General features: G+C 47.4%; 1 protein-coding gene across 1 annotated transcript in view; it reads left to right on the forward strand.

The window, feature by feature from the left end:
• Positions 1 to 23,242, forward strand: part of egl (Egl_like_exo domain-containing protein) — a 197,623-nt gene that overhangs the window by 24,068 nt on the left and 150,313 nt on the right. Inside the window, exon 2 of the mRNA XM_045747388.2 lies at positions 3,394 to 4,287. Coding sequence (XP_045603344.1) covers positions 3,394 to 4,287 — 894 coding nt within the window. The remainder of the gene's footprint in view (positions 1 to 3,393; positions 4,288 to 23,242) is intronic.

Genomic DNA, 23,242 nt, shown 5'->3' on the forward strand with positions numbered 1-23,242 from the left:
CGCTGTCCACTCAGCTGTCAGGGCCCCAGACAGCTGCCTCAAGGCTTGAGTGCCTCAAGGCTTGAGTGCCTCAAGGCTTGAGTGTCACAAGGCTTGAGTGCCTCAAGGCTCTGTCCTGGTAATAAGGTTATGGATTTCTGGAACAAATTACCGGGTAACATAATAGGTGAAGGCTTCCTTGATTGTTTCAAGCGCAGGTTAGACATATATATGTGAATGAGTTTGGGTGGATATAAATAGGAGCTGCCACGTATGGGCCAATAGGCCTTCTGCAGTTTCCTTTATTCTGATGTTGTTATCTATACCGTTTCTATATCGTAGGGTTCCACGTACTGTTAAGGCTGTTTGAAGTAGTGTCATCAAAGCAGTGGCACAGTGGTGACGGCGGCGGCAGAGTGGTTATGGTAGCCTATAATGGTGGCGGCGGCGGCGGCAGAGTGGCTATAGCACCCTATAATCTACCTGCCGTATTTACATTCCAGTATAAAGTTAATTGTAGTTTGTATTCGTCCTGCACCACCACTGGGCGGTGTGTTGTATATATCAGCGGAAACATTATTTTAGGTACACGGGCGAGTCATCGACGATAAATGTCAGATCAAATCTACGTCAAACTTGGTCAAGGAGGCGCGAGTCTGAGACAGCTACGCCACACTGGAGGGCTCCCCTCCCGATGCTGTTATCGCTCACAGTATTATGACAATAAGAAACTTGAAGAACCGGCTAGATCAATATTTGAGACTATCGATTGTTTGTGGAGCTTGGCCGCCGAACACCGGGCACTGGGAGCGCTGGGTAGTAGCTGCTGTTGTTATAGATTCAGCTACTCGGAACAAGTTCCAAGTAGCACGGGCTATGGTGAGCCCGTAGTGGACTTACCTGGCACAGGAGCGGGGCAAGTAGCATGGGCTATGGTGAGCCCGTAGTGGACTTACCTGGCACAGGAGCGGGGTAAGTAGCACGGGCTATGGTGAGCCCGTAGTGGACTTACCTGGCACAGGAGCGGAGCAAGTAGCACGGGCTATGGTGAGCCCGTAGTGGACTTGCCTGGCACAGGAGCGGGGTAAGTAGCACGGGCTATGGTGAGCCCGTAGTGGACTTACCTGGCACAGGAGCGGAGCAAGTAGCACGGGCTATGGTGAGCCCGTAGTGAACTTATCTGGCACAGGAGCGGGGCAAGTAGCACGGGCTATGGTGAGCCCGTTGTGGACTTACCTGGCACAGGAGCGGGGCAAGTAGCACGGGCTATGGTGAGCCCGTAGTGGACTTACCTGGCACAGGAGCGGAGCAAGTAGCACGGGCTATGGTGAGCCCGTAGTGGACTTACCTGGCACAGGAGCGGGACAAGTAGCACGGGCTATGGTGAGCCCGTAGTGGACTTACCTGGCACAGGAGCGGGGTCAAGTAGCACGGGCTATGGTGAGCCCGTAGTGGACTTACCTGGCACAGGAGCGGGACAAGTAGCACGGGCTATGGTGAGCCCGTAGTGGACTTACCTGGCACAGGAGCGGGGTAAGTAGCACGGGCTATGGTGAGCCCGTAGTGGACTTACCTGGCACAGGAGCGGGGCAAGTATCACGGGCTATGGTGAGCCCGTAGTGGACTTACCTGGCACAGGAGCGGGGTAAGTAGCACGGGCTATGGTGAGCCCGTAGTGAACTTACCTGGCACAGGAGCGGGGCAAGTAGCACGGGCTATGGTGAGCCCGTAGTGGACTTACCTGGCACAGGAGCGGGACAAGTAGCACGGGCTATGGTGAGCCCGTAGTGGACTTACCTGGCACAGGAGCGGGGTAAGTAGCACGGGCTATGGTGAGCCCGTAGTGAACTTACCTGGCACAGGAGCGGGGCAAGTAGCACGGGCTATGGTGAGCCCGTAGTGGACTTACCTGGCACAGGAGCGGGACAAGTAGCACGGGCTATGGTGAGCCCGTAGTGGACTTACCTGGCACAGGAGCGGGACAAGTAGCACGGGCTATGGTGAGCCCGTAGTGAACTTACCTGGCACAGGAGCGGGGCAAGTAGCACGGGCTATGGTGAGCCCGTAGTGGACTTACCTGGCACAGGAGCGGGGCAAGTAGCACGGGCTATGGTGAGCCCGTAGTGGACTTACCTGGCACAGGAGCGGGGCAAGTAGCACGGGCTATGGTGAGCCCGTAGTGAACTTACCTGGCACAGGAGCGGGGCAAGTAGCACGGGCTATGGTGAGCCCGTAGTGGACTTACCTGGCACAGGAGCGGGACAAGTAGCACGGGCTATGGTGAGCCCGTAGTGAACTTACCTGGCACAGGAGCGGGGCAAGTAGCACGGGCTATGGTGAGCCCGTAGTGGACTTACCTGGCACAGGAGCGGGGCAAGTAGCACGGGCTATGGTGAGCCCGTAGTGGACTTACCTGGCACAGGAGCGGGGCAAGTAGCACGGGCTATGGTGAGCCCGTAGTGGACTTACCTGGCACAGGAGCGGGGCAAGTATCACGGGCTATGGTGAGCCCGTAGTGGACTTACCTGGCACAGGAGCGGGGCAAGTAGCACGGGCTATGGTGAGCCCGTAGTGAACTTACCTGGCACAGGAGCGGGGCAAGTAGCACGGGCTATGGTGAGCCCGTAGTGGACTTACCTGGCACAGGAGCGGGACAAGTAGCACGGGCTATGGTGAGCCCGTAGTGAACTTACCTGGCACAGGAGCGGGGCAAGTAGCACGGGCTATGGTGAGCCCGTAGTGGACTTACCTGGCACAGGAGCGGTGGGTGTCGTGGTAGTAGCATCAGTAACATATAATGTTAAATAGTCATTTTTCCTGTTTGAATTACAAATGAAGCTCTTGAATATAGTTTAAATGGATTTTCTTGACACGGGTGGAATGGTGGACTGGTGACGTGGTCGTTTTGGAAGAATATGTTAACTAGGAGTGTTGCTATGGAAACCATACACTGTAGTGGACGGCAGTTGGGAAATCCATTCCCACATGACCAGACGGTCTCACGTCATGCAGGTCGGCGTTCAATCCCCCGACCATCCAAGTGGTTGGGCACCATTCCTTCCCCCGTCCCATCCCAAATCCTTATCCTGACCCCTTCCCAGTGCTATATAGTCGTGATGGCTTGGCGCTTTCTCCCCTGATAGTTCCCTTCCCTTCCCACATGACCAAAAAATAAAGATTTCTTTGTATTTGTAATATGGATGATTAATACAAAATAGACTGCTTCCCATGTTTATTAAAGTTTGGGTTAAAATTTCGTGGTAATAATTTGTAGTGTTATTCTTCTAATTCATCTTTAGATTCTCTGATTTTTTTTATTTTTTTTGTAATGATGCACAATTTTGTAGTATAATTAAAATGTTACGTTGATATTGTTGGTATGCTTATTTCATGTCGTATTTATTTTTGTTACAGGTTCTGCAGTACTGTTCTGCAGCGTTAATTCGGGGCCCACTTATCACGGAAACACTGTTCAACGGCATCACTAATGCCTTCCCTAAGGAGACTCTGTCGCAGATCTGCCGCTGCAGCAACGACCTGGCCACCTTCCTTAAGATGCACTCTAACACCTTCATGGTGCAGGCCAACATGGTGCGTCTCGTCCACCCTGCCTCCTCTGGACCCAACAATGTCCATTCTCACATATATCAGTCACATACGCCTCAGCCGCCGCCCCAGCCGCAACAGCCTCCTCCTCAGCCGCAGCAGCCACCTCCTCAGCCGCAACAGCCACCCCCTCAGTACCAACAACCGCAGCCGCAGCCACAACAACAACAATATATCCAAGTACAACAGCAGCCACAACCACCACCTCAACAGCCAGTCCAGAGAGGAACCTTGTCGCCAGATCGCGAGGAAAACCTGCCCGTGTCCCCGACCTCGCCTGGGTCACCAGTTCGGCCTCACCACGCCCACAGCCAGCAGCAGCAACAGCAACAACAGACACTAAAGGCTCGCGTCAATTCGTTGCTGCGGAAGACCCTGGCGGACAACAGCGAGCGTGATCGCGTGAGTTACACTGGGGGCGGCGACGTCGGCAGTGAAGGTGTGACGGGTCGGCTGCTGCGGCACACGAGGGTGGTGGTGTCCATAAGGGAGGCCCGCCAGCTGGTCAGCGCCATCCTCGCCGCCAGACAACCCGTCAGTTTTGACGGCGAGGGGGTCAATCTCGGCCCCTCGGGGCCCATGACCCTGCTGCAGATAGGACTAGTGTCGGGACACATATATATATTCGACGTAATGGTAGAGCGAAGTCTGATGTACGAGGGAGGCCTGAGAGAACTCCTGGAGTCTACAGACATCGTCAAGGTGAGTACCCTCTAAGACCTAAGCTCCGGGTATTGTTGACTCTCTGATAGTCCGGTAAGACTGAAAGTCTTATTTTGTGCTTGACATGTTTCACCGCCTTCCACTCATCATTACTCCCCGCTCATCTGAAGCTGTTGTAGTCATACACTGATCATTACTCCCCGCTCATCTGAACCTGTTGTAGTCATACACTGATCATTACTCCCCGCTCATCTGAAGCTGTTGTAGTCATACACTGATCATTACTCCCCGCTCATCTGAACCTGTTGTAGTCATACACTGATCATTACTCCCCGCTCATCTGAACCTGTTGTAGTCATACACTGATCATTACTCCCCGCTCATCTGAACCTGTTGTAGTCATACATTGATCATTACTCCCCGCTCATCTGAACCTGTTGTAGTCATACACTGATCATTACTCCCCGCTCATCTGAACCTGTTGTAGTCATACACTGATCATTACTCCCCGCTCATCTGAACCTGTTGTAGTCATACACTGATCATTACTCCCCGCTCATCTGAACCTGTTGTAGTCATACACTGATCATTACTCCCCGCTCATCTGAACCTGTTGTAGTCATACACTGATCATTACTCCCCGCTCATCTGAACCTGTTGTAGTCATACACTGATCATTACTCCCCGCTCATCTGAACCTGTTGTAGTCATACACTGATCATTACTCCACGGTCATCTGAACCTGTTGTAGTCATACACTGATCATTACTCCACGGTCATCTGAAGCTGTTGTAGTCATACATTGATCATTACTCCCCCGCTCATCTGAAGCTGTTGTAGTCATACACTGATCATTACTCCCCCGCTCATCTGAAGCTGTTGTAGTCATACACTGATCATTACTCCCCGCTCATCTGAAGCTGTTGTAGTCATAACATGTTATATGCAGCGATATGGACATCAACGTTCAATTCAAATAGTAGTAGTAGTAGGCATCCATCAGTCTCAGGAGACTAATGAGTTGCGCTCTGGTTGTCAGTCTGGAGTGGCCTCACCAGGACGCAAAGCCAGGGTAGGTTGATGTGGGGGAGAAGCTGTTACCCAGGCAGCAGGTCCCCGCTCTCCACGGCGCTGAAAGTCTCCAATGGAAAGGTATACGCCAGTACGATTGGTTGTATGCCAACCTCATATTTCAATTCAAATAAACTGAAATATAAGCATCTGAATTTGGACGTCTCCTCATGCTGTTCTTTTAGATTCAGATACATGTACTCAGAAGACAAATTTCCACGTAGCACGGCCTATAGTGAGCCCGTAATGAGAGAGGGAACACTGGTCTGGAATGGTTAGTTAGGTACATCTAGCTTCGTGCGCTGATGGCGAAGCAAAACCACTTCAAACTGGCCGCTTGTGAAGGGTGAGAGCGGTAGGTTAAGCAGTACCTGAGTGCTTGAGCGGAGCCCGACACTACCACTCCCACCATAAGCTGTCGTTGTTGTTGTTGTTATAGATTCAGCTACTCGGATCAAGTTCCAAGTAGCACGGGCTATGGTGAGCCCGTAACTTACCTGGCACAGGAGCGGGGCAGGTAGCACGGGCTATGGTGAGCCCGTAGTGGACTTACTAGTGGAGCACAGGAGCGGTGCTGCTCCACCATAAGCATCCTCGGATCACTTAATACTATTACGGGCTATTCGTGCCCGTGCCACCTCTTGGGTGGCTTAATCTTTATCAATCATCAATCAATCACTTAATACTAGTAGCTAATCTGCAGCAATTTACATTATTTATCTGATTATTTTAACACAATTGACATTATAAAGTTATAATTTAAAATGTCCGTAAAAGTGGTTTAGAGGGTGCAGGATTATAAGTAATAAAACTTGTGCGTGTGAAGGTGAGGGGAGAATAATAAGCAGTGTTGCCCTCGTTGACTCCCCCAGCAGCAGGGTCCTCCTCCTCCTCCTCCTGACCTGTGACCTTAACATACTATAATCTTTCTTCCTACCCTCGACCTGGCTGGGGGTAATTTGGTCAAAGTCCAGGTAAATATATCCTTGCTAAAGGTCAGCTCAGCCACAGCCACCTCTCACATTAGCCGGGCTTGGGAAGCCTCGGGGGGGGGGGGAACTATCAGGGGGAAAGTGCCAAGCCATTACCACTATATAGCACTGGGAAGGGGTCAGCATAAGGATTTGGGATGGGACGGGGGGAAAGGAATGGTGCCCAACCACCTAAATGGTCGCGTGGGAGGAAACAACCGGGCTGTGGTGGGTATGTGGGCCTGCGGGCCGCGCCAAGCAACAGCCTGGTGGACCAAACTCTCACAAGTCAAGCCTGGCCTCGGGCCGGGCTTGGGGAGTAGAAGAACTCCCACAACCCCATCAACCAGGTATCAACCTCCAACTTGGTATCTTTCCCACTGTATTAGATATATTTATTTGGCTTATATAAATTTTGTTTAGTGTGTAATTTTGGCTGTCAGGCCAAAGCAGTATTTCGAAGATTGTGTTTATATCGTGTAGTTGTTATTTTTTTGAGATATATACAAGAGTTGTTACATTCTTGTACAGCCACTAGTACGCGTAGCGTTTCGGGCAAGTCCCTGGAATACGATCCCCGCCGCGATGATTATATAAGATTATAGGACAGTAGGTGGTGGTGTTCACACAGTGGCAGAATGGTTTATACTCTGGCACATGTTTGACCTTTTCAACCCTCTGTATGGAGGCTTCCAGAAGTAATTATCCAAAGAAAGCTCTTGTCAAATAGCAGGACGCAGCACCAGAAAGGTTAAAAATCTGCTCGATGTTTGACCTCGCTTCGCCTGTCTGCTGACCTTCACGCTGCACTAACATTACCTGGGCTTAATTAATATATTTTAATTTGACATTTGAATATGAACATATTGGCCGCCAGGTGGCCAGGTTGTGAGAAGCGGCGCTCGTCCCGCTCTCATGACAACTTCACGTTACCCACTATAGAAGACATGAATATAAAGATGACAAAGAGCGCCAGCGGCGGGGGCGACCCTTCAAGTTACAGCCCCGCTCCTGTGCCAGGTAAATCCACTACGGGCTCACCATAGCCCGTGCTACTTGGAACTTGTTGTTCCAAGTAGGTAATCTTAGACAACAAGAAGAAGAGCCAACGGCGTGGAGTCCAGGGGCCAGATTCACGAAAGCACTTACGCAAGCACTTACGAACGTGTACATCTTTCCTCAATCTTTGACGGCTTTGGTTACATTTATTAAACAGTTTACAAGCATGAAAACTTGCCAATCAACTGTTGTTATTGTTATAAACAGCCTCCTGGTGCTTCGCAGCTCATTAACTGTTTAATAATTGTAAACAAAGCCGCCAAAGATTGAGAAAAGATGTACAGGTTCGTAATTGCTTGCGTAAGTGCTTTCGTGAATCTGGCCCCAGAACTTGTCCAACACACAAGAGTGGTGGAGAAAGTCCCGGTGAACGTCACGCGGCTAGTCCCACCACGTGTCGCCAGGAAACACTAGAGGAATTTAACCTCATGCGGAAAATGACTTCTATTAAAACTGCTTAATGGCGGTCGTTGCGGAGGCTGCCAGAATCACAGCAATTACATGACTCAAGACACTGAATTCTGCCATCAGGTGTGAGTCAAATCTCTCATCTGACAACACACACTGAGTTTCAAATGTAGATGTGATAGAGCCCAGTAGGCTCAGGAATCTGTACACCAGTGGATTGGCAGTTGAGAGGCGGGACCAAAGAGCCAGAGCTCAACCCTCGCAAGCACAACTAGGTGAGTACAATAACAGGATTCCAAGCGGAGAGAAGATGTTGCCGCATCTTTCCCTACATACCTAGTATATACCTGGAGAGGATTGACTGATTGATAAAGATTAAGCCACCCAAAAGGTGGCACGGGCATGAATAGCCCGTAAGTGGTGGCCCTTTTGAGCCATTACCAGTATCAATAGATGATACTGTGGAGATCTGTGGAGGCGCGACTGCACCCTGCGTGATGGGAGATGTCTCCCAGACCAAATGGTGACCAAATGGTGCCTGGAGAGGGTTTCGGGAGTTCTACTCCTCGAGCCCGGCCTGGGCCAGGCTCAACTGGTGATAACTTGGTCCAACAGGGCTATTGCTTCGAGCGATCTGCAGGCCCACATATCCACTACAACCCCGTTGGTCCGCCACTTCTTGAAAGAACCTGTCTAAATGTTTCTCGAAGATATCTATCTTTGCTCCGGTAATATTTCTAATGCTTGCTGGGAGGGTGTTGAACAGCCGTGAAATATAATATTATATATATACATTATATATATATATTATATATATATATATATATATATATATATATATATATATATATATATATATATATATATATATATATATATATATACACATACATACTAGTGGTTCACTAGTGTGTGAGTGTGGCTCACTGATTATAGTAGGAGTAGAGGTGCCTATGGCACCTCTACTCCTACTATAATCTACTACTATAATCTACTACTACTACTCCTGTAGGAGTAGAGGTGCCTATGGCATCTCTACTCCTACAGAACCAGTAAGGAGTAGAGGTGCCTATGGCACCTCTACTCCTCACTGGTTCTATTCTGCATTTCCTTCCGTATCTTTCGCTCCAGTATGTTGTTATTCTACTGTGCAAATTTGGGACCTGGCCTTCCAATATCTTCCATGTATGTATTATTTGATACCTTTCTCGTCAACTTTCCAGAGTACATTTCGAGAGCTTTGAGATGGTCCCAATAATTCAGATGTTTTATCGTGTTTATGCGTACCGTATATGTTCTCTGTATTCCCTCTAATTCAGAAATCTCTCCTGCTCTGAAAGAGGAAGTGAGTAATGAACAATACTCCAGACGTGACGGCAGCAGTGATTTAAATAGTATTAGCATTGATCTGGGATGTCTGGATTTGAACGTTCTCCTAACCCATCCTATCATGTCCCTGGCTGCCCGGCTACAGATGAAATGAGGAAATTAAACTGTTCTAAATCCAGAATTCGGGGGAGAAAACCTGGTGAAGTGACTAGCCGGTGCTTGGTGAAGTGAGGTGAGTGACGGGGTGTTGGTAGTAACGGCGGTGAGTGGCTGGCGTTTCTTGGAGATGTCACATCGCCAGTCGCCAGCTTGACGCGTGGCGCCAGTGGCCGCCCCACCGCACATTTTCACGGTATATAAATTACTTTCTATATCTAGGACGACGACCGCCGCTGTCGTCCTCCGGTAGCTGGTCGGCGTAGACCAGATTCGTGTGCTTCTCAACTTTGTGGAACATTGTTATGAATCTATCGGATTATTGTGAGTGTTGAATGGTTCACACACACTGGTATGTGTGTCACACGCTGCTGCGTAAGTGTGTCACACACTGGTGTGTTTGTGTGAGTGTGGCTCACTAGTGTGTGTGTGTGTGGCAGGACTAACAGCTAACGACACTGAACTATCCGGCCTTGATGCAGGACTAACAGCTAACGACACTGAACTATCCGGCCCGTGTGAGGTACCTGGTGCTTGTAATTACTTCATCTACTCTGGTGTTCTTAAGGATATCCTCATTTCCCACTCAGAGATTGCTAATGCTGGCTAAGATGGCCTGGGTGACTAATCATCCAGGGAGATGGGGCTCTTAGCATCACACACAGCATCTGCAGACGATGAGTCACAATAACGTGGCTAAAGTATGTAGAGTCACTTCGGGACTACACCTAACTTTGCTCCCCTGCTCTCTCGTGCCTATTTATTGCCTGTCTCTACTTCCTCATCACTTACGGGCTATTCATGCCCGTGCCACCTCTTGGGTGGCTTAATCTTTATCTATCTATCTTCCTCATGACAATCGACTTGATAATGGTCCAGGACGGACCGAAACGTCGTCGTCCCTTCACCTTCTAGTGTGTGGTCTGGTCAACACAGCACCTCTTGACACACACATCAACTCTTTATATAGTCTAAGGGAGCCCTTTGCAGATATACAAAGGCATAATTAAAAAGTATATTAATTAAAAATATATTAAATTAAAAGTATAATAATTAAAAAGTATACACGATAGTCCTTTACAGAGTGACTGAACAAATTGAGTATCGGAAGCTCGCACTAATATTATTTGAGTTTTTTGTATTAATTAAATTGTTTTGGTTTAATATAATTATCCGTGTCACCGGAAGGGAGGGGGATGTGGGGTACATGGTAAAAGGTTTTGTTCATCTACCTCTTAATAACATTCATTTGTTAATGCAGTCGCAGAAATAAGTGAAAGGATTTCAGTTAAATCTTGTTATTGAAGGGATATAATGAACCTTGCACCAGGTTAGGTTATTCATAGTCATGTTTTTCCCTGAACGTCATCAGCCTTTCTTGCTGGTCACCAAGTTTCACCTATTTGTACTCCCCTAATTGTGCTTGTGGGGGTTGATCTTAGGTTCCTGAATGTATTGGGCTCTCGTGACTAGATTTGAAACATTGTATGGACTTTTCCTCCCTCGCGTATATATATATGCAATTGACGATCACAAAACACTGATCATTTTATGCGGAAAATCCACAGAGAAATATGAAATGAGGTGAACGTTTCGGCTTGTTAAAGCCTTTGTCAACACCCGACTGACTGAATGTTGACAATCAGTCAACAATCAATCAGACTTGATCAGTCAGTCTGGTGTTGACAAAGGCTTTAACAAGCCGAAACGTTCACCTCATTTCATATTTCTCTGTGGATTTTCCGCATATATATATATATATATATATATATATATATATATTGCATTCTATTTGTTCACTACTGTAAATAATAAATTCTAATGTCTTTGTGGCAAATTTTGGTATTCAGTTTTGGCCTGTTGTATCCCCTTGTCCGAGTACTACCCGCGCTAAATAGTGCACAGCGGTATTCTATATACACCGTTTTGTGTATATATGCGTATATATATTGGTATTCTATATCAATACACGCATTCTATTAAGAAACGCACATAACGCGCCACCAAGTGCAGCATCTACGCAGGAGACGACCACTACACCGTTTGTAAGACCAAAACCCAACGCTGTCTCGTCTGTACTGGTGACCACGTGGCCATCTCCCATCGCGGCCCGCGCCGACACCAAGATGTAAGGAAAATCAAGGATTTGAGGCGTCCTGCCTCCTCCACTAATTACGCCGCTCGCCGAGCACCGTCGTCATTCAACATCCAAACCACTACTTTCCCCGAGCTCCCGGGAGGAGGAAGAAGTCTACCACTCTACTTCAAATACGAGTTCTACCCAGGCTTCTGACGACAGGGAGACATCTCCCGTCACGCAGGGTGCAGTCGCACCTCCACAGATCTCCAGTATCATCTATTGATACTGGTAATGGCTCAAAAGGGTCACCACTTACGGGCTATTCGTGCCCGTGCCACCTTTTGGGTGGCTTAATCTTCATCAATCAATCAGGCTTCTGACCCAGACATCGCTGTGAACGCTGCCGCGCTCACAGAGCTACTGTCCACTGCTGCACTGCCCGTTCCCACAGCTACAACGGAAGAAGCAGCCGCGGAACCGACGCCTCCACATCCAACGGTATCTGATGCAGCTCCACCCACCATCCCTGCTGCTGCACAGTCTGTCGAAGTTTCACCTTAAGAACCATCTACTATCATCACAGACCCTGTAAACGCCCACTGAACCTTCTACTGTGGCTGCAGGACCTGCTGCTGATCATCCTCCAAGGATCACTGTCTCTGCTTTTGTTTCCAAGCGATTAGTCAGACGAAGATGTCTCAGTTGGAGCGTCATCCCCTCCTCGACGGAAGGGCAACTACAGACCTGAAGACACCACACCTACAACCTTGGACGACAACACTGCAATGTCAACAAGACGCAAGACTACCACGAAGCCCAACGACCCAAACTTGATGGAAAATGCCAGAAAAAAGAAGTAAGAAGAGCTCTGAAGTCAGAAGACCGACGAACGAAGACCTAAGATCTTCGGGTAACACCAAGAAGAACCGCCAGCTGCCAAGGAACCGAGCCCCTGTGCGACGCTCAGGGATGCAAATGGACAAGGAGAACGCCGTACAACATCACTACCAAGTCAAACCCGCGGTGGTTGGGCCACCGAGCTGTACCTCTCTTCCTCCGACTTGTACCCCCGTTCCCGCCTCAAGTTTTCTGCATCCTCGCCCCAACCTTCCATCTCCTGCTTGCCTGCTCCCGAGTCTTGGATTCGATTCGATGGTGTCCTCTGATAAATCGTGGCCAAGGCATTTAATTCATTTATATTTGGCTTGGCTAGGCTCTATGTAGTCACCTATTTACTTACTGACCCAAAGAGGCACACAGTAGGTACATTATAGGACAAATATAAATTTTGAGAGAGGTATTTATGCCACGGCGAGAACAATGGCTTTCTTTGAGAAAGTGTTGGTGTGTTTAGTGGTTGGTAGCCAAGGTATGTGCAGCGTCACACAAGGCCAGCTCCTCTCACCTCACTACCTCACTACCACCACTCAACCTCCAGGAACACAGACTACAACTCCTCGTTCCCTGCTAGGAGTTTCCGCTGGGGCTGATCATGTAGTTCTTCCGCCTGCAGTGTTACAAGGTGCAGCGTTGCCTCTACTGAATATGAAGAAGGTCGGGAGAGGCAGCGAGGTTGACTCATCACTGAACTTACGGCACACAGCTGGAGGAAGTGGCATGACAGATGTACAATAATCTAGCCATCTCTCATCTACACAATTATAAACGTTTGCCATTTTACAAAATACATTTTTATTTGCATGAAATGTGTGATGATGATATAATAACAGCGCCATCTTCATGTATTGTATCATGGCCGTCAAACACGGCTACGTCACAGAATTAAATGTCTGGAGTATGGCCTCCAGAGCCAGCGTAAACAAAGGGTGTCGGCCCCTGCTGCCCCACCTGAGGTACACCGAGCGTCCAGTACCTGTAATTCCGTAATATTGTCAACACGAGCAGCCACCCAGGGGTAATATGAGATGATCAGTACAAATGATGCCTTTGGTAAGGGAGTTGATACACTGTAGGTGTGGGAGGCAGAGCTTAGCGTCCGGCGTGCAGGGCCTCCTACCTGCGGCCTGGTTCTTACCCACCCCCTGCTCTCTCTGCCCTCTGCCCTCCACCCTCTCTCCCACCCTCCCACACATCACACTACCCTTTGTCCCAGTCCCTCACATCACGCCATTCATTATCCCAACCTCCCACACATCACACTACCCTTTGTCCCAGTCCCTCACATCACGCCATCCATTATCCCAACCTCCCACACATCACACTATCCTTTGTCCCAGTTCCTCACATCACGCCATCCATTATCCCAACCTCCCACACATCTCACTATCCTTTGTCCCAGTCCCTCACATCACGCCATCCATTATCCCAACCTCCCACACATCACACTATCCTTTGTCCCAGTCCCTCACATCATGCCATCTTTTGTTCAATCCCCCCTCCACATGACAGTATTCTTAGTTCCAGCCCCCACACCTGTAGCACCATTTGTCCCATTCTCTCCCCCACGGTCGTCACACTACCCTTTGTTCCAACCTTCCACACTAGTCCCTGAGCCCATTATGTGCCTCTAACCTTTTCCACTACCGCCACGTGCCCTCAATCCTCCACAAAAAACTCCTTGCAGCGTGTAGCTCAGTTGTTGTGCCAGTGATCTTATGAAAGTGAATGTTTCTCTTAGTCCTGCTAAAATTGTTAACTATATTCTCCCCTTGGAAAGATGTGCAAGTCTCTATAGTATACACCCACCAGCCTTAACTAAATAACACTGAAACTTTGAGATAAATAACACTAGAAGCTATTATTCACTATAGATTCACTAGAAGCTATTATTCACTGTAGATTCACTAGAAGCTATTATTCACTAGAATAATAACACTAGAAGCTAGAAGCTATTATAGTGTTTTGCCCGAAACGCTAAGCGTACTAGTGGCTTTAGGTATTATATGTACTAGCTCTATCTATAAATCAATCAGAATGTTTGTAAATCTGCATCTGTGTATGTACTTTTCCTAAATAAATTATTATTATTATTATTATTATTATTATTGACAATCATCTTCAAAATCTCATTACAACTGAATTCTATGCCTTTATTGATAGTTCTGTTCAGTTGGGCACAGGTAGAACAGGTGGTTCGTGTGAATAACGCAAATTAAATGATCATGTCTAGTATGCAGAAACTGAACGACTAGGTTAACACGGTACAAACTGAGCTAGTGGGTAATTATCTAGCTACTGAGTACCCAAAACTCAATGTGGGTAGAGTGGTATTTTGTGACTAATTGTGATGGGTTATTTAAAGACTGTAGAGCACTTTTAATGTCCAGAGTAGCTTGTATTAAATGGAATGTGCCTTTTGCCAGTGATAATAACTTTAGTACACAATTCATGTGGATCCCATACCACGTTATCTTGAGGTTATCTTGAGATGATTTCGGGACTTTAGTGTCCCCGCGGCCCGGTCCTCGACCAGGCCTCCACCCCCAGGAAGCAGGCCGTGACAGCTGACTAATACCCAGGTACCTATTTTACTGCTAGGTAACAGGGGCATAGGATGAAAGAAACTCTGCCCATTGTTTCTCGCCGGCGCCTGGGATCGAACCCAGGACCACAGGATCACAAGTCCAGCGTGCTGTCCGCTCGGCCGACCGGCTCCACGTTGGAAAGCATGACTTTGTAGATCGATTGGCCTCTGAGCCTTGCAGGACAGACAACACAAACTTTAAACCATCTAATGCAATTATTAAAAACAAACAAATTAAAGAGATTACTTCAGATTTGGAAGAACCAAAAGAGTGACCAGAGAGCTGAAGTATGATCAGCTATGACAACATTTGAAATAACAGGTATTTGTATGGTCAGCACAATACTCAGACCAGACAATGTGATGTAGTCATTGCGTGAATTCGCCTTGGCTATAAGCACATCTGGCATGTTACCTTTGCCTCACGGCAAAGGTACCTTTGTTGTTTATTGTTATAGATTCAGCTACTTGGAACAAGTTCAAGGTAGTACGGGCTATGGTGAGCCCGTAGTTTACCTGGCACAGGAGCGGAGCAAGTAGCACGGGCTATGGTGAGCCCGTAGTGGACTTACCTGGTACAGGAGCGGTGTTCGGACTGTGAGGCTACCTGCCTAGCTACCTACCTTGTACCTACCTTGTTGAGATTCTGGGGATCAACGGTCCCGCGGCCCGGTCTCCGATCAGGCCTTCCGGTTGGTCGTCTGGTCAACCAGGCTGTTGGACGCAGCCTGACGTATGAATCACAGCCTGGTTGATCAGGTATTTTATTCTGGTAGTGACTGTGCCACTACCAGAATATTCATCTTGTAAACTCTGTAACAAACTATTAAATCATAAACTACACACATTACATCATACACATCCCGGGATGTCATTGGAATGCATTAGGAAGTGATGTGGTGGAGGCTGACTCCATACACAGTTTCAAATGTAGATATGATAGAGCTCGAGAAGATCAGGAATCTGTACACCAGTAGATTAACTGATGAGAGGCGGGACCAAAGAGCCGAAGCGCAACTCTCGCAAGCACAACTAATTATATATATATATATATATATATATATATATATATATATATATATATAATGAAAGAGGTACATGAAAGTACATAGCATGATGTGTTTACATTCTTGTAAAGCCACTAGTACGCACAGCGTTTCGGGCAGAAACGAGGCGAGTATTTGAGCACTATGTTATTGGAGGAAAACTAAAAGATTTTAGACCTCCTAGCCTGTTATACAATCAATTATATAATTATTGAATTCACTCTGGTATACTGGAGGATATCCAAACAATTTATCCAAAATTTACTTGCCTATTATAAAGAATGAAGAACGAGAATTGTATTTATTTATTAATATTTTAAGGTGCACATATGAGTCCATCCGTGCCTTGTGTGGTAGTGAACAATAGAAAGTTGCAATTACAAATTGGTAAAGTGAAACATGTATAATATATGATGTAGTAGCAGGTAACCTCATGATATGTGAGTGTTGTAGTCCACACCTCAGGCCCGTTGTCTTGTGTATGGTGGTGTGTGGCAGTCAACACCAGCACCACCTCACTGTAACAACACCATCTGGAATTTGACTCAGATTAGGTAATATTGTATATTTTGTCAATAAAGATTAATAATAACCCCAACGGGATGGTTATTGGATGCATACTGAACTAAACTAAAAAAATAAATAAAAAAATCGCACATCATACCACCATTTTCCCGGAGGGCTAATAGCTCTCTACTGCCCATTAGCCTGCCGATAGTTAACTATTCTAGAGGTTCCCTAGAGTTTCTACTGCAGCCTCTAGTTGAACACTAGGACTTGAATACTAAAACTTGAACAACCTCTTGGAGCTGGTCGGCCGAGCGTACAGCACGCTGTACTTGTGATCCTGTGGTCCTGGGTTCGATCCCGGGCGCCGGCGAGAAACAATGGGCAGAGTTTCTTTCACCCTATGCCCCTGTTACCTAGCAGTAAAATAGGTACCTGGGTGTTAGTCAGCTGTAACGGGCTGCTTCCTGGGGGTGGAGGCCTGGTCGAGGACCGGGCCGCGGGGACACTAAAAAAAAAAAAGCCCCGAAATTATCTCAAGATAACCTCGAGATAACACCTTATAACCTCGGGTTTTTTATTACCTAGGTAACACAAAAAACAAGGCATTGTATCTGATCAGCTACCAGTAAACTCTAGAGACTCATACTTTTCACTGCCACCAGAAGGCCGGGCTTGGGGAGTAGAAGAACTCCCAGAACCCCATCAACCAGGTAAGCAGGTATCGTCCATTCTAGTAATCCTATGTAAGACCAGGAATGGAGCTTGTCTGTACAACACGATATCAAAGATCTTCATGTACCAACTGGAAGTAGGTACTCGTATATAATCAAGCCTCTTTTAAGTCAAAAAGTTAAGTTCATAAGCGTCAGAGTACTCTTTTCCTCCTCCCCCCCCCCCCCCCAACCTGCAATCTATTATAGGGAACCCAAGATCCAAGGATCAGAATTAAAGCCAATTTACAACAACAAATTAATCAATTATATATTTAATCTTAGTTCTTCACTCAAATGGGTATCACAATTCAACATTATCATTAGATGATAAATATCAACATGAATACACCAATGTGAGTCACCACACAGGAAATTGAAAACACTACGGCTGACTGCCCCTGGAAATCACACAACACCTAAAGTTGGAAACACACCAAATACGTCACCTTAAAATTTTGTTCACTCACCGAAGACTGAACCTAAGTTTGATAGAGTGTTGGGGGGGGGGGGAGAAAGGAAGGAAGGAATTATCAAGGAAAAGCGCCAAGCCATTATGACTATATAGCACTGGGAAGGGGTCAGGATAAGGATTTGGGATGGGACGGTGGAAGGAATGGTGCCCCAACCACTTGGACGGTCGGGGATTGAACGCCGATCTGCATGAAGTGAGACCGTCGCTCCCCTACCTTGGGGAACTATGGTTGACAGAGTCACCGCCCGGCCTAGCTGTTGGACTGTTGACCAGCCGTCTCCACGGCTGTCCTGCTCACGCCTCAAGCTGGAATCCTCTGTGTGTTTGTGTGTCTGATACGTTATATGTGAATATTAAACTAAAAACACATTTATCGTGTTAGTGGCTCTACAGGTCCCTGTGGCTCGTTTGGGTGTTCAGTGCCTCACTTGTGGTCTCTTCTTTATGTACAGTACCTTCCATGCCAAACACGATGTCGTTGGCCAACTTGTAAATTATCCTCAGTATTTTGTATGCAGTGAGGTTTAATTGCCTAAGTGTTTGGTCATAACTCATGCCTATTACATTGGACTAGTCATATAGAGAATAGTTTTTTTTTTTAAGTTTAGTTCATTTATTATGCACCCCATACCCATCTTGTGGGCGGTAGTGGAAAGGGTTACAGAGGCACATAATGGGCTCAGGGACTGAACCCCACAATTCATTATACAGAGAATAGACAGTAGAATAGACACTAGTCCAGACGCTCTGGACATTTTCCAGCATGGTATTGTCTTGAGTGCACACTGCGTCTTTCAGAACTAGACTGTTACGGCCTCACTTAGCCAGTAACCGGGTTCTTTTCATTCAAACTTTTTATGGGACCCTAGTGCTGCCTCTTACCAGATCCAACCCTGTGTCATGGACAAGTTATTAAGAACCGGCAGTAATAGTCAATCCAACGTGACCGGGGGTAAACAACACTAAACAAAACCATCACCACGTGTACTTCTTAACTATATACACTTGTTAAATATATACAAAACAATGCAGGTTTTCACACAGATCACTAAAGAAAAGAACTTTTGCAATCTTCTATCCCGGCGCGTCCACTTCTGTCTTTTATCGTGCAACACTCACGGTACCTTACCTGAGTTTCGTCTATGGTACTCACGCCAGCGGTCCACCTTTCTCAGTAAGCCATGGGTCAGTCCTCCACAGTATCGTCACAGTGTCAAAACACCACATCTACTCTCCAGCAACACGCTGGCTGGCTTTCCCTAAAGGCTTTACCTATAACAGGCCTTAGGACAGACGGTCGTTAATTCCATCTAGTAACTCAACTGGGCCATTCCGGGATACGTCAGTCCAATCACCAATACTTCACTGGTTATCACAGGCAATTCACAGTCTCCACCGACTAGGCCCACTTGTTCCCACTGAAACAAGTCTTAGTTCAAGACTGCCCTGAGTGAACTGCTTCCTTTCGACCTCCACATTATTTCTGAGGAGTAAAAATTTTATAATAACAAGGAAACTACACAGATGTCTGTAAGATGACAGCCTTCTATCGGAGAACAGAAAATGGGGTCGGGTGCGCTCAACAGATGGCGTTAACATAGTCACATAGACTAATGTTGTGCCTATTTGTCTTTGCTCTTACATATGCGCTTTATATCTTTCCGCTTTTCATATTTTTTTGTAACTTTTGTTATACTATTATGGAGTGGAATACACTGAGAAAGGGCAACACTCACAAGTGGAGTTCCCCGTGGCTCTCTTGGGACCTTCGTGGTTCACCATGTACAAAAATGGTGCAGAAGTGAACAGCAACATTGGCAGCAGGTTTGCTACTGATATTAAAATAGAGTTCATAATAAAGTCAGGCAAAGATGCAGACACGCTATAAGAAGAGGTGAGAACACTTTTAATGTGGACTGATAGTTGTTAGATGGTGTTTATTGGTGACAAGTGGAGGAGCGCTCATAACTTAGGAGAATATAACAGTCGGAGCAGATATCAACTAAACAATATTATAGTTACTAAATCGGAATGTGAAAAGTATCTTGAAGTTAAGAAGTGGAGGAGCGCTCATAACTTAGGAGAATATAACAGTGGGAGCAGATATCAACTAAACAATATTATAGTTACTAAATCGGAATGTGAAAAGTATCTTGAAGTTATTATTAGTAGGCATCTAAAAACAAGACACAATTTGTTTAAAATATTGCCTATTAACAGAGTACTAGGATTGATATCTAGAAGTGTCAGTAATTAGAGCTGTACTGTTACCCCTTGAGTGTTACCCAGCCCTTGAGAGTTACCCAGCCCTTGAGTTACCCAGCTCTTGAGAGTTACCCAGCCCTTGAGTTACCCAGCTCTTGAGAGTTACCCGGCCCTTGAGAGTTACCCAGCCCTTGAGAGTTACCCAGCCCTTGAGTTACCCAGCTCTTGAGAGTTACCCAGCCCTTGAGAGTTACCCAGCCCTTGAGAGTTACCCAGCCCTTGAGAGTTACCCAGCTCTTGAGAGTTACCCGGCCCTTGAGAGTTACCCAGCCCTTGAGAGTTACCCAGCCCTTGAGAGTTACCCAGCTCTTGAGAGTTACCCAGCCCTTGAGAGTTACCTAGCACTTGAGAGTTACCCAGCCCTTGAGAGTTACCCAGCCCTTGAGAGTTACCCAGCCCTTGAGAGTTACCCAGCCCTTGAGAGTTACCCTGCCCTTGAGAGTTACCCAGCCCTTGAGAGTTACCCAGCCCTTGAGAGTTACCCAGCCCTTGAGAGTTACCCAGCCCTTGAGAGTTACCCAGCCCTTGAGAGTTACCCAGCCCTTGAGAGTTACCCAGCCCTTGAGAGTTACCCAGCCCTTGAGAGTTACCCATGCCCTTGAGAGTTACCCAGCCCTTGAGAGTTACCCAGCCCTTGAGAGTTACCCAGCCCTTGAGAGTTACCCAGCCCTTGAGAGTTACCCTAGCCCTTGAGAGTTACCCAGCCCTTGAGAGTTACCCAGCCCTTGAGAGTTACCCAGCCCTTGAGAGTTACCCAGCCCTTGAGAGTTACCCAGCCCTTGAGAGTTACCCAGCCCTTGAGAGTTACCCAGCCCTTGAGAGTTACCCAGCCCTTGAGAGTACCCAGCCCTTGAGAATAACCCAGCCCTTGAGAGTTACCCAGCCCTTGAGAATAACCCAGCCCTTGAGAGTTACCCAGCCCTTGAGAATAACCCAGCCCTTGAGAGTTACCCAGCCCTTGAGAGTTACCCAGCCCTTGAGAGTTACCCAGCCCTTGAGAGTAACCCTGCCCTTGAGAGTTACCCAGCCCTTGAGAGTTACCCAGCCCTTGAGAATAACCCAGCCCTTGAGAGTTACCCAGCCCTTGAGAGTTACCCAGCCCTTGAGTTACCCAGCCCTTGAGAGTTACCCGGCCCTTGAGAGTTACCCAGCCCTTGAGAGTTACCCAGCCCTTGAGAGTTACCCAGCCCTTGAGAGTAACCCTGCCCTTGAGAGTTACCCAGCCCTTGAGAGTTACCCAGCCCTTGAGAGTAACCCTGCCCTTGAGAGTTACCCAGCCCTTGAGAGTTACCCAGCCCTTGAGAATAACCCAGCCCTTGAGAGTTACCCAGCCCTTGAGAGTTACCCGGCCCTTGAGAGTTACCCAGCCCTTGAGAATAACCCAGCCCTTGAGAGTTACCCAGCCCTTGAGAATTACCCAGCCCTTGAGAGTAACCCAGCCCTTGAGAGTTACCCAGCCCTTGAGAGTTACCCAGCCCTTGAGAGTTACCCAGCCCTTGAGCGTTACCCAGGCCCTTGAGAGTTACCCCAGCCCTTGAGTTACCCAGCCCTTGAGCGTTACCCAGCCCTTGAGAGTTACCCAGCCCTTGAGAGTTACCCAGCCCTTGAGAGTTACCCAGTCCCTTGAGAGTTACCCCAGCCCTTGAGTTACCCAGCCCTTGAGCGTTACCCAGCCCTTGAGAGTAACCCAGCCCTTGAGAGTAACCCAGCCCTTGAGAGTTACCCAGCCCTTGAGAGTTAGTCTGCCCTTGAGAGTTACCCAGCCCTTGAGAGTTACCCAGCCCTTGAGAGTTACCCTGCCCTTGAGAGTTACCCAGCCCTTGAGCGTTACCCAGCCCTTGAGCGTTACCCAGCCCTTGAGAGCCCCCACCAGGAGTGTACTGTGTACATCTGGGAACCCCTACTGTATAAAGCATTTAACTTCACTTGAAACTATACAAAGAAGGATGACTACATCTTGGGCATTAGGAACTTTATAAGTGAAAAAGAGACTAAGAAAACTTTCAAGTACTAAACGCCCTGGAAAGTTTCCAGTATTGCCTTAGGTAGAACTAACAAAATATGAGTTGAGGGTAAATATCTACATTTGGAATAATGCTCAGCATGCGCTTTGGACTTTGTTGTTTTAGATTCAGCTACTCTGAACAAATAGTTTCAAGTAGCACGGGCTATGGTGAGCCTGTAGTGGACTTACCTGGCACAGGAGCCGGCCTGTAACTACTTCTAGGCAGAGTATGGGTTGGTTGGTTGGTTAAAATTTGCTACTGGGAACAAAAAGTTCCAAGTAGCACGGGCTATGGTGAGCCCGTAGTGGACTTAGCTGGCACAGGAGCGGGGCTGGAACTGCTTGGGTGAACCATATATATTACGGGAAGGTGAGCCTTCCCCGTAGACACCACTGGAAGCATTGCCTGAGGTCTTCAGGTGAGAGTCACGCGCAGTCTGGGGCTGGAAGTATCGATACAGGTTCCTGGAAGTGAAGCCAAGGGAAGCAGATGCCGGACATGAGAGGTTTCTATACACTGTGGCTCCCCTGAACGTTTGAGCGACCTTGAGCCCGTGGCACGTGTGGAGACGGTAGGAGTGGAGGCTGTGATGCGGTGGAGATAACTGTAGGTGATGTTATTGGGTGTCTGGCCCTGGCTTATCTTGCCCTCGCTCCCCCAATAATCTCATCTTCACTCACTCTCGCCTACTCACAGTCACCCTGAGTCTTAGTCAACTTCTTCGTCTCCACTACATCCCCCACTCAGTGCTCGGTCGCGTATGTCAACAAACCCATCAACAGCCAAAAAAACTAAACAGCTGAGAGAGTAGATGAAAAATGCCCTCAGCACAGAGCCAAGCGAAATTACAAACTCTCACAAAACTAAGGAACTGAGCAAAATAAAGAATCGTGAAACGTCCAGTGTGCCATAAAAAAAACAGTGTGTCAATTACAAACCAATTCTGGAACCAGGATCGCCAGATTCCAGAATAGGGACCTTGGCGATCCTGCGTATGGAAAGTGTAAACATTGGCTATCAAGAATGCATAACGAACAGTACAGATTTGACCAGGCAAAATAATAGAGTGCTAGCCAATAAGATCAGAAAACACCTGGGGCCAGATTCACGAAAGCACTTACGCAAACACTTACGAACCTGTACATCTTTTCTCAATCTTTGGCGGCTTTGTTTCCAATTATTAAACAGTTAATGAGCTCCAAAGCACCAGGAGGCTGTTTATAACAATAACAACAGTTGATTGGCACGTTTTCATGCTTATAAACTGTTTAATAAATGTAACCAAAGCCGTCAAAGATTGAGGAAAGATGTACACGTTCATAGGTGCTTGCGTAACTGCTTCGTGAATCTGGCCCCTGACGTCACAACGTCTATATAACCCAACACGGGATGAGTAGGACGCGTCATGCCTCTCAGAAACTGTT

The sequence above is a fragment of the Procambarus clarkii genome, chromosome 7, assembly GCF_040958095.1.
Source record: "Procambarus clarkii isolate CNS0578487 chromosome 7, FALCON_Pclarkii_2.0, whole genome shotgun sequence".
Taxonomy (NCBI): domain Eukaryota; kingdom Metazoa; phylum Arthropoda; class Malacostraca; order Decapoda; family Cambaridae; genus Procambarus; species Procambarus clarkii.